Raw genomic sequence first — 12,696 nt, 5'->3', positions numbered from 1 at the left:
GAATCCTAATCTGGCCAGTCAGCTACAGTAGGCAGGCTCCCCTATGGGAAGCACTGAGCTGGCTGCATGCTGGCTCTGCACTTTTCTCTGTCACCAGCCTACCCCTGCTCCTCCCCCTCAATCTACCACTGAATGCATTTATCTTCACCTCTATTGCTGGAGATTAAAAGCCATTATTGTGCCTGCGCAGGGAGGGCAGCGTGTGTCACACTTGCTCATTCAGCGGCGGCTAAAAATATATTTCCTCTGATGTTGTCGTGATGCAACAGGCCCACGTCATCAGAACCTCTCAAAAGAGTCCATGGTGCATTTCAAATGTATTGGCCGGTCTCCAGAGCTGTGCTGTGAGGAATAGTGACAGGGGTATTTTTCCTTGCTAGCCTAAAAATAGATACTATACTGGTAGATGACCCAGTTTTAATGACAACTGTCTTCTGTTGTTTGTCACATATTTTTCCGATTTGTGCACGAACATGTGAAGTCCTATATATCAACTTGATCTTCTCTGAGGATACAATTACAGTGCTGAATGAGAGCATGTTAACCTTTCTGTTCATTACACTCAAACAAGCACATTCATCAGCATCAGCCTTTTGCTCTTAGACTAATTATCATCATGAATAATAGTGGAAGTGAAATATGTGGTTGAGTACCACCAAGTTCTAATTCGGCCCTGTTATTAAGAATGCATGATAGATGTGAGTGATCCATTATTAATGGACTCGGGAATGAACTTTGAATGTGTAATATCAGTTGCAATAGACAATTAAATATGGATGGGGAGAATATAGCTACCATTGCTCCCCAGATAGTTATGTGCAGCACATGGACATCAAGGATCATTATCAAACAAAGAGTCGTCTTTTGACTATGTGCTGAAGACAAGTGCAGAGGGAGTGTGGGTGGTGGGAGAAGTGAGATTCCAACATTCATATTAGAGAATATTATTGTTTATCTCGACTCTTATGCAAAGAAAAGATTGTATTACTGATTACATGAGTAAATAAACAAAGTCTTTCTGTTCCGTCCCCCTCTGCTTTCATCAGTCTCCATACTTCTGGCCTTCAAACTGTTGGGAGCCTGAGAACACAGACTATGGTGAGTCACGCACTGTCTATCAATTTTTGCCTCTTTCTCCTAACCAGTGAGATCTCACTGACGCCTTCAGCTGTCTATCATCCTCCAGAGCTGAGACACAGCTCGTACTGTAGATCCGTTGTTGACACTCACAGAGTTATCGATCCACAGGGCCATTCCCTGTAATGTATCTGGCCCCCAAGGAACACCCAGTGGAGAGAACCCTATGGGATGAGATTAGCCTAACAAAATAAAGAGACAGTCACTGATGTGACCACATCTCGGGCTCTCTGCATGGCATTTACTCAAGGCTTGTTATTTCAGAAGACAACACATCGCCTGCCTGCTTCAGTATAACATTCATTAGTGATGGTTCACACAGCTGAGACTTCAGTGAAAAAAAAAAAAAAGAGCACCATCCGTTGGAAATACACTTTTTTGTTTTGTACAAAAAAGACGACCCAGCGCACTGACTCTATTGCCCTCTTCATGTCTCACTCGTACTCTCTTTTCCCCCTCCAGCCATTTACCTGTGCAAGCGCACCATGCAGAATAAAGCCAGGCTTGAGCTGGCTGACTATGAGGCTGTAAGTACACTGTCATTTTTCTCTTGCTTATTGCCGGGAAACTCTCAGTTCAATGCTATCATTGTGCGTTGATCATAATATGATGACACTCTGAATTTCCTGTTTTCCTTCACTATGCCAAAGAACAAAACAGCTGATACGTTGTCCTCTGGGGCCTTGAAATGCCAAAATCCATTCCTCTGAGCAAAATGCCTTTATCAAATTACATACTTAGACAGATCTTCAGGAACAACATTTGGCAGAATATGATGCAGTCATTTACCGGCCCCAAAATGTAAACAAAACTATCTATAAGCCTACTTTGCATTAGTAGATCAATAGTGTTAAGGGAAGCATTACTGTACTGCTGATCTCTTGCTGTTATACAATAGCAATCAACTGCACTTTAATATTCTAAATTACTCTGCAACTATTGTCCAGTAGACTTCCTTTCTCTCCTATTCAGGTCACTTTATGCCTCCAGGCCTCATCGCTCTCACTGTTACATGCCTGCTAGTTGGTACTCAGGTTTTTTCTCTCTTTGTAACGAGGTCACGTACTGTATCTCTGACAGATGCTTGTTTAGGTTTGTTATTAAGGACATGCAGCTTTGATATGTGTACAGTATGGAGCTTTAAAGAGATTTTTTTTTTTTTTTTTTTTACAAAGCAACATTTATCACGCAATGCTGAACTGCACTCAGTGTACTCATGAGTTTGTGGTTTGAGTCGCAACCTTTGTTGGAGATCATCCCATGCTGGTCTCAGATCACAGATGATATTGTAAAAAATGAACAAAATCTTCTCATGGAACTCATGACAAGATTGATATCACTAACATCTATGCTAAATACAACGCTACAGCCAAAGGTTTGTTCATTTACCTCAGCACAAAGACTAGAAACAAGGGGAAACAGCTAGCACGTCTTTGTCCACAGGTAACCAAATCCACCTACACGAGAAAATACTGCTCACTAATTAACACCATCCATATATAAACCAAAGTGTCGAGACTCAAGGAAGTTACAGGAAGTTTTTTGTTGTTGTTGCATGGATTAAATAATATATAACATGTTAATTAGTGAGCTTTAGATTTAGTTGCCTTTGGACAGAGCCAAACCAGCTGTTTCATCCTCTTTCCAGTCCTTGTGCTAAGCTAAGCTAACCGGCTGCTGGCAATATATGACTTAATATTTAGCACACGTGTGTGAGAGTGGTATCAATGTTCTCACCATGCTCTTAAGCAAGAGAGTGGATAAGTATATTTCCCAAAATGTCAAACTATTCCTACTAACTACTAAGAATAATGCAGTTATTAGTTACAGCTATTACGGTGATTAATTTAACAGTTGTGTGGACAAAAACAGCTTGAAACCTGTGTGCTATCAGCAGTTCAGTGACTTTTTCAGGGACATGTTAGTCAGAGGTTGTCTCATCTCAGCAACAGTAAATCCACAGTTATGGCGCGCTATCACAGTGAATGGATAATATAATCATCTAAAGACCTTGGATTCAAATGACCTTCTCCCCTAACGCTTTGCCTGATTGGTTCCTCCAGGAGAACCTCGCCCGGCTGCAGAGGGCTTTCGCCAGGAAGTGGGAGTTCATCTTCATGCAAGCTGAGGCTCAAGTCAAGTGAGTACATGTGTGTACATGTGAATCACAAACACGTCACCTCCTGACGTCAGTGTCTTACTGACATGACAAACTTATAGAGAGATATAGAGGATGGACATATGTTGGTGAAATTAGTTTTTTATATTCAAATGTACAAACACCAACCTTTGTCCATATGCTTGACATATGCTTGAGTGTTATTTCCCCAAGGAAGAGAAAATGCTTCAGTGTGCTCTCAGTTGGGCATCGGGCCAGTGCTCTTCTCATTAACAATGCTCTGATGTTATGCTGTGCTATGACTGGAGGGGTGTATATGCATTAAATACAGCAAATACTCCCCTATGAGAAGAAACACACACACTCTTCTCCCTAACTTCTCTCTCTTATAAGACTCCCATCTGGTGGCTGGCATGTGCACAGCACTAATTCCTCCCATCATTCATTGAGGACGGACCTTTCCTCTCCTTTCTATAGAAAATGTTCACGGAAATGTCATTGACAAGTGACTGCTGTTTCATACAAGTTAGGGCGATATGGAAAGCTACACGCCTTCTTACATCTGTGGATTAAACAATGCCAAGCAAGGACCAATCGGTAAATGTCAGTTATGTAAGAGCTCCCACCAGCAGCAACACCAGGCATGGCTGGGTGAAGTGAGCAGACAGGTTAAGACCCACACTCATCAGCTTTTTGCTCTCCAGTCTGGCCTGTCAGTGGTTTCAGCATGCGTGTGTGTGTGTGAGTGTGTGTGTGCGTGTGTGTGTGTGTGTGTGTAATTGTGAGGCATGATTTATTGAGTTTACGCTGTTTGATCGGATGTGTCAGAGGCGTGAGCTCCATGTATGAGTGGTCTGTTTCCTCTGTTCGCAGGATTGACAGGAAGAAGGACAAGGCAGAGAGGAAAATCCTGGACAGCCAGGAGAGGGCATTCTGGGATGTCCATCGGCCAGTGGTGAGTAAGGATCAAAGTCATGAAGAAAGAAAAGGAAAATAAGGTCAGATGCTGCAACTGTAAAAAAAAAAAAAAAAAAATGGAAATGAACAAAAAAAAAAAAGAAGGAAAGAAAAGAAGGGTTGTTATGTAGGTAGACAATTTTAGCACTTAAACTCTGAAAACAGCCGATTCAGCGCCACATTCTGTTCAGTTGAGAGCTCTGTTTTGTTGTTGGTAGCAGAATCAGATTTGGTGCCAGTCACTTTGCATATGAGCCTTTTGTGAGCATGGCGTCGTTGAATAGAAAGACAGCATAGTATTGTGTGAGGAGGACAGGCGCAGACAATACATGCTGGCGAAACACTGTTATCTGACCCAGAAACACACTCTGTCTCCTGTTGCCTCCCACAGCCAGGCTGTGTCAACACCACAGAGATGGACATCCGCAAGTGCCGAAGAGAGAGGAACCCACACAGGGTAAAAAAGGTGAGCAGAGGAGACAGAGTGTGTGGATTTCCAACCTTAATATTATTATCTCAACACTGGTGTTTGTCAAACTTATTGTCCCACACAAGTTTTTAGAAATACTGAGGTCATATATCCAGATTGCCCTGCACCAACACACCTACTGTATCTAATTTTTTGACAAAAAATATAGTTTTTAAAAAAAAATAAAATGAATACTTTTAATAAAATATTTTAATAAAATATGCACATTTTGCATTTTGTTTTTAATTCTCTGACAAAAATTACAAAATCTAAATTTTTTTAGTTGTAAAAATATTTTATGAAATATATTTTTATAAAATGTCTTTAATAAAATATATATATATATATTTTTAAAATTTACTGTAGTATATTATTTATATTGTATAGACTGATAAAATTATTTTTAATAGAATATATAGATTTTACAAAACAATGTAAAAATGCTAAAAATTGCTATTTGTGTGTGTGTGTGTCGCATGAAAAGATACTGAGTTAAATATAAAAATCTAAACTCCACTTCAGGTTGTTAACGCCCCCAAATTCCCTGACACAATCCCTGACACCAAAAGCAGCTACAGACTCCCCGTGACTCCCCAGAGTCCCTGGTGTGTCAAAACAACAACAATGGTATCAAAACAAAGCATGTCTCTCTCCTCGCTCTTTGCAGTCGGTCTACGGGGTACCAGATGACGGTCAGAGCCAGCCGAGTCCCGTCCACATCAGCTCCCAGCCGACCAGGAAGACCACCAAAGAGGACGTTCAGAAAGAGGTAACTCACTGTGTGACAGTCTTCTCCTTAGGTCATTACCAGCAGCCCGCCTCACCCATCCATCATAATGGCAGTCGGGGGTTGCAGACTGATGACCTGCTACCTTATTTAGCCTCCTCATTAGTCTCTCTCGCTCTCTCTCTCTCTCTCTCCATCAGATTACCTTCTTGAACATCCAGCTGGACAGACACTGCATGAAGGTTTCCAAAGTGGCCGACAGTCTGATGAGCTACACGGAGCAGTTCATGGAATACGACCCCTTTGTGTCAGCCACAGAGCCCTCCAACCCCTGGATCGGTGACGACACGTCCTTCTGGGACTTGGAGGCGAGGTGAGGACATGTTGAGATGTGGGCAGAGAGTTCCTTGGGGGCTGATAAGGCTTTAAACCAATGCTGAGGTCAGGTGGAGCGTAGCGTTCTTGGTGCTGATGAACTTGCTGTCCTGAATTAGGAGATATCTGTCTGTTTGTATCTCATCTCAAATGAAATGAAAGGTTGACTGTACTCTGACTTTTGGGCCTCTGCTCTCTGCAGACCAAGAGGGAAAATGACTTGTTAACAATGAACCACACTTTTCTATTTTCTTTTCTTCTGGTCTTATGTAATCGGTTGTATTGTGAGCAGTCGTGACCCCAGCCAGCAGCGGGTGAAGAAATGGGGCTTTTCTCTGGAAGAGGCGCTGAAGGACCCGGCAGGACGAGACCAGTTCCTGAAGTTCCTGGAGTCAGAGTTCAGCTCAGAAAACCTACGGTGAGACGTTCAGCTCTCCTTTCATAATTTTATTTCACAAATTTTCCTCCTTAAACACTATGGTGTGGTGCGCTATGTGGGATATTTTAGCATGAGGGAAACTCCACCGATTTTACTCATCAAAAGTCTGTTTACAGGTCTTGACTAGTAGCATACTACTAACAAGTTGCCTCAAGTGATGTCACTCGAGTCAGCGCTGGTTAGGTCTGAAGACGTGTTTCTTAGACCTCTGTAGCCATCTACTTATCTCTTCTTCTTTTTTAAACTATCCATTGTGAGTCCAACATTGTGGTGAAGCACTCCTTTGATACAGTAACACAGATAGAAATTTAATTTAGGTCAATAATCGAATAATATTTTGCAGCACAAATAATAAGAATTTTCTTACTACAACTCCTTAATATTTTAAGATATATAGATAATACTAATACCATGCATGGTGGTGGAAACATTTACTCAAGTACTGTTAGTACAATTTTGAGGAACTTGTACTTTATTTGAGTCTGATCATTTTCTGTTACTTTATTTTCTTACTCCGCTCATTTCACAGGGAAATAATATTTTACTCCACCGATATTTGACAGCTATAGATTACTCTACCGATTCAAATTTTACATGCAAAATGTATGATCATCTAAAAACACACCTCCTTTACCCAACATAATACAAACCTATCTACAGGGTTAAAATGCTGCATACGTGTTTGCATCAGCAATAACAGCAATAGTTCAGTTATATAAAATGCGAATAATGAGTATTACTAATTAAAATACTGCAGATGTAAACATGCATATTTACATGTATAGACATATTTGCTAATTTGTTCATTAATTATCATAGATAATGGTATCATAAGCTCATATAAGAGTAACTTTAGTACAAAAAAGGCTGCTTTTATATTTACTGTATATTTTTGGGAGGTTGCTACTGACTAGATTTGACACTGTTGTAGGTTCTGGTTAGCTGTGCAGGATCTGAAGCGACGGCCGCTCCAGGACGTGCCCTCCAGGGCGCAGGAGATCTGGCAGGAGTTTCTGGCTGAGGGAGCGCCGAGCTCCATCAACCTGGACTCTCACAGCTACGAGCGCACCAGCCAGAACCTCAAAGACCCCGGACGATACAGCTATGAGGACGCTCAGGTGGACTGTGTTGTTTCTCCCTCATGGATGGATTCACACGGATATGCATGTTCACGTGTGCATGAACGCAACACTCACACAAGGCTGAACAAACACCAGACACGTATAGTATTAACACAACTGCACCTGTGCACATAGATATAACGAATATAGAGGTCATGTAGTGGGGGCCATACTTCATTAGAATTTGACTGCACTTTCTACAGTGTGTTGTTAAAATTTAAAAAGATATACAGTTATGTCAAATAGAAGCTCTATTTTTCAAGTAACAACTTCCTTTCACTGAGTTCAGATGGGTTTACCCACCACTACATCATTCACTCACTCACTCACTCACTCACTCACTCTCACACACACACACACACAGCCATTTTATTTTCTCTCTCATCCACCCACAGAAACACTGAACCCTTCCATCCCCACTCACGTTACACAAGTGAATGAATGAGAGGGCGTGGAGGAATAGAAAGAAAGAGGAGAGAAGAAGAATGACGGAGTGTGTTTGTGCCAGGGCCTAATGAGGCGAGTAATGCCATGAATAGGTTGTTCGGTCGGTTCACCATGGATTCTTCTGGTTTCAAAGTGGGTTGGTGGTGTGTGACGTGAAACGCCTCTCGCTGGCAGGACATTACTCAGCTCCGTCTCACAGGACTCGGCCACTCATGTCAGCATGCTCGGTTTGCACCCTCACCAACCACACATGAATACAATAATGCATTACCATAATCAGATCTCCATTTTTATTTCATTGCACTTCTCTTTCTCTTCTCTTACTGGCATCAGCCGGGCCAACAAGCACTCATCACTTTTCCTTTCTCTTGCAGGAGCACATTTTCAAGCTAATGAAAAGTGACAGCTATGCACGCTTTTTGCGATCCAACATCTACCAAGATCTCCTGTTAGCCAGAAAGAAGGTGAGCTGCACTCACTGACCCCGATGTCACCTCTTCTTTTTTTTTTCTTTTTTTATAAAACTTTACCACTTTTATTACTTTTGTCACAGTAGTTTGATTCTTCATTTTTATGATTTAAAGGACATTACAGGTTCATATTTCTTGTGTTTATCCAGTCTGCTAGTGACAGTGGTGGAATGTATATGTACTAGTACAATTTTGAGGTACTTGTACGTTATATGAGCATTTCCATTTTTTTCTACTTTCTACTTCTAATTTTTTTTGCACATTCAGATTATAGATAGCTACCTGGCAGTATATACTGGCACTGTACTGTAATGTAATTAAAATAAGCCCAACTTTACCAGCTGCAACATTAGTGATGCTTACATATCAATGCATTAACATTTATAATCCAATAATATAATAAACGTTATTCTGAAATGGGTCAACTTTTACCTTTGGTACTTTAAGTACATTTTGATGTTGATACTTATGTACTTCTGCTTATGAATGCATGACTTACTTGTAACAGTATCTCCACACTGTGGTGCTGCTACTTTTGCTCGAGTAAAAGATCAAAATACCTGTTCCACCACTAGTTAGTGAGGTTTTCATGATATACTGTACAAGGGGAAAGCAGTGTAATTCAAACATCTTTGAGGTAATCTGATCACACGTACATGCTACAAATGTGGGTAATTTTAATGTAATTTAGTAGTTTTTTTTTTTGCCAGCTCTTACTAATGTGTGGCGACCAGCAATTTGATACTGTATGTGAGCTTTCATGAGACTACAATAGTAACAGAGACCCCAAAATGGCAAAACCAGTGTGCCCAAACTGCAGGTGCAAGGAAAATGCTAAATTATTTAGAGGGAATAGTCTTGAAAAACATGACATCATATGCCAAACTGCTCTGAAAGAGAGGAACAGGAGTCATTCTGTGGACAGAGAGCAACCACCATACAGTATATAGATATAACAGACCAGTACAGTGTATAAGTGGCTGACAGATGTAGCGTAATATGTGACAATGTTGTAACAGTTGGTGATTTTGTTGGTTTCATGTTATGTAGTTTACCTCCTGTATCTTATCAATGTCATTTCTAAGACTTGCACAGCTAAACAAACACTCATTGAGCTGTTACTGTGTAATATGGAGCTTTTCAGCAAATCACAGCTGCCTCTGTTCATGCTAGCCTTTCTGCCCCGTCCCGTTTGGACACCGCTCCTTCTGCTGGCCTGTCACTGACACCACTCCATTTCCTAAAAAAAAAAAAAAAAAAAAAAAATGCAACCCCTGCATTGTCCACGGCCCTCATTTTTGCAATGCCTGACCCCCTTTTTTATCCCTCACTAACGGCATCACTCCCGACCCCCCCCCCCCCCCCCCCCCCCCCCCCCCCCCCCCCGTCAACACCCGTACCTGACCCAAACACTCACCCTGCTTCCCCCCCTCCCAAAACAGCAGCCAGCAGACACTGAACAGGGCCGCCGCACCTCCTTGGAGAAGTTCACCCGCAGTGTGGTAAGTCATTTGGAGCTGGGGCTGTTCATATCACAAACCACACTGGCTGGCTCACTATCAGTGGCTTTTGCAGTTATAACCATATTACACTCTATTGTGGCTTTTAGACCTGTAATAGGATGTGTATGTGGGAATAAGATAACATGCTAGTCACATGAATGGTTGCAGCTTAGCATTTTCAATACAATCACCTTGTTGCTAGAGATTCTGTGTGATTTATAAAGTTCTATAAAGTACAGCATCTCAGTCTAGTGATGTGTTTGCGTTTTAATTGACCTTCTAGGGCAAGTCTTTGACGGGAAAGCGCCTGACAGGCCTGATGCAGTCATCCTGACACAGCCTGTGCTGGAGGGGCACACCCGGACCTTGTCGGAGGGGTGACTGCCACACAGGGGCCGGGGCAGGGGCACAGACAGTGGAGCTGGGCTGGACGGGGCTGCTGTGGAGGCTCTCGGACACTGCTCCGAGGACTGCTGCCATACTGTTAGTGCAGCACTGGGGCCTGCTGGGGTGAACAACCCAAATGGGAACCAATGAGGGAAAGACAATGCTGACAAGGGGAACCTCAGCCAACACACCACATGGCATGCAGCATACAGTATAAGCACATCCAGACTAGGGCTGCCCTCTTTTCATCACTTAGTTGGCCAACTGGTTGTTAGGCTCTTTGTCGACTAAACTGATTAGTTTATATTGTTTTCATTTTGTTTTATATACACGTTTATTGGATATCAAAAGCAACAATATTCTTTGATAATAAAAAAAAAAAACTGCATTTAAATGCTATTTGCCACAAAACTTACAATGAATTGACAATTGCTTTAATTGTCCTAAAGCAGCTGGGGACTGCGTAAAAATAAAAGGTCAAAGAAGCAGATCAACACAGACACAAATCTATTTTACATACGTACGTCTCTACTCGCAAGGCAGCCAGCAATAATTAAAGCATGAGACCACTTTTTTCTTTTTCTTTTTTTTTGAAATATATCCAACCTCTTTTTATAACCTTGAAATTTCTATTATATCTGTTTCTTATAAAGCACATGACATGCCAGTTAAATAGTGAACGTAGTTTTAGCAGAACTCAAGTATCCAAAGTTGGTTTTTCCCATAAGTTATATTTAATGACATCTACAAAATTGATTTTTGAAGGTATAATATTTCATGCTTCATTACATTCCAAAAATCTGGCATAAGGGCTTAATGTAGCATCCACACTGCACTGTTGCATGTTTCATCCAAATGTCTTCGTCGAGGATTAATGTTTCGTCTCTGCAACAGTGCTTTGCAATGAGACTTACGGCAAAGATGAATTTATTCCAGTTGGCAAATTGGTCCACTGCTTTAACAACTTCCAGGCTTCAAGTTCCAAACATTTTCAGGCTGCACAGTCAAATTGATCAGTTTCAAATGTCTGCGTGAAGAAACGTCTTAGATGCTTCAAGACACATGGCCCACATGGTGGTGTGAATCACAGTGATTTGAGGTTTACTTTAATTCTAGTGTGCACAGTCACGTGTGAAATAGCATCCACACGCTTTTCAGGCTCCCACCATTGTGTAGTGTTCAACGTTTTCCGGTGCCATGGGTCCATCTAGTGGTGGATAAACCACAGGACCAGCAACAAGAGTGTTACAAGACTATTGTGTTGTGTTCATGTCATATTGAAGGACATCATGATGTCAGAACTAGTTGTTCTCCAATCATGGAGATATTACAAGGCCTGCTGCCCGTTACGGGATCATTTATGTTTTATTGTTTTTGTACTGCATGATTTTTCCATCTTTTGTTTTCTGAAAATAATGAAACCTGTCCATTTTATTGTTTGGCAAAATGTATGCCATGACTTCTCCGTTTAATAGTGTCATGTGTTTCAATGACTTTGGGGAAAATGGTGCATGTTATTGAACCATAATGGAGCGTTAGATGGTTGGACTCTCCAAAGACAGCGCACAGATGGGGAAAAGCCCTGAAGTGGAGCAATTCTCCTCAGTGAACGGACATCAAAGCCCGGGAACGCAACTGGGGGACAATATCTGACCCGTCACGGGCGCCGCACACTGAACATTAAGGCCTCTCTGCTCCGCTGTGGCTTCAGCCTTCTTCTCCAGACAGAAAGCTCTCGGACTAAAGAGATTTCAATCTCACAGCTCCCCCATGAGGCCAGTGACTGCTACAGTGACGGACTATCACTGTTGAATGAGTGAATCATCTATTCTTTTATATTAGAGTCGTTGCAATGCACTGTACAGGTCATATTAATAATTATCATTATTATCATAAACCAATAACCTCTTGATTATAAGGTAGAGAGAGATGTTTAACCTGAGTCGATGTACCAAATGTTTATTCTCAGCACAAACACAATGACACTATGTACAGAGTGCATTGTAGATGTAAACTGGCTAAATTTCATTATCCAAAAGCACACTTTATTATGATATGGGCACATTACTATGCATGTAACATATTCAGGGCATTTTGTGCTTTTAGTTTCTCAATCAGCAAAATAACTACTGGCACTCTAAAACACTCAAGCACCTGCTATCTATTCATGGGTACCAAATAATAAAGACTCTGGACCTGTCTGCTCTGTGCCACTGTCTTGTTGGTGTTGTGCTCTGCTCCATTACTAAACAATTGAATACAAAGGTGTCTTCTCCGTGGGGTGACACCTCTCACTCATTAGCACTTCTGGCAAAATTATTTGAAACTAACTTAAGGGAGACTTGGTATTCTTGTTCCATAGGACTAAATTATCTGCACAATATTTCAAGGCTATCCATCTAATAGTTGCTGCAATATTTCTGTCTGGACCAACAGACACACTGACACCGTTATACAGAGCTATGCCACCAGAGTGGCTAAAAAGCAAACACAATAGCATTGTACTAATACATACCAGCGATGTGAATGATGCATTGTGTCTTTTG

General features: G+C 41.4%; 1 protein-coding gene across 3 annotated transcripts in view; it reads left to right on the top strand.

Annotated features, from left to right (window-relative positions):
- Positions 1 to 12,351, top strand: part of LOC130179962 (regulator of G-protein signaling 6-like) — a 41,732-nt gene extending 29,381 nt beyond the window's left edge. For 2 of the 3 annotated variants that reach the window (XM_056393182.1, XM_056393181.1), the window contains exons 6-17: positions 1,047 to 1,098; positions 1,600 to 1,664; positions 3,201 to 3,277; positions 4,130 to 4,211; positions 4,605 to 4,679; positions 5,350 to 5,451; positions 5,610 to 5,782; positions 6,077 to 6,202; positions 7,155 to 7,341; positions 8,166 to 8,255; positions 9,704 to 9,763; positions 10,047 to 12,351. In XM_056393182.1, the coding sequence (XP_056249157.1) occupies positions 1,047 to 1,098; positions 1,600 to 1,664; positions 3,201 to 3,277; positions 4,130 to 4,211; positions 4,605 to 4,679; positions 5,350 to 5,451; positions 5,610 to 5,782; positions 6,077 to 6,202; positions 7,155 to 7,341; positions 8,166 to 8,255; positions 9,704 to 9,763; positions 10,047 to 10,097 (1,140 nt within the window). In that variant the 3' untranslated portion in view covers positions 10,098 to 12,351. The remainder of the gene's footprint in view (positions 1 to 1,046; positions 1,099 to 1,599; positions 1,665 to 3,200; positions 3,278 to 4,129; positions 4,212 to 4,604; positions 4,680 to 5,349; positions 5,452 to 5,609; positions 5,783 to 6,076; positions 6,203 to 7,154; positions 7,342 to 8,165; positions 8,256 to 9,703; positions 9,764 to 10,046) is intronic. The other variant, XM_056393183.1, reaches the window with a different exon arrangement.
- Positions 12,352 to 12,696: the final 345 nt, after the last annotated feature.

This window comes from Seriola aureovittata, chromosome 13, assembly GCF_021018895.1.
Source record: "Seriola aureovittata isolate HTS-2021-v1 ecotype China chromosome 13, ASM2101889v1, whole genome shotgun sequence".
In the NCBI taxonomy this organism is placed as follows: domain Eukaryota; kingdom Metazoa; phylum Chordata; class Actinopteri; order Carangiformes; family Carangidae; genus Seriola; species Seriola aureovittata.
The sequence above is the reverse complement of the archived record's forward strand: the minus strand, read 5'-3'. Positions and strand labels throughout refer to the sequence as shown.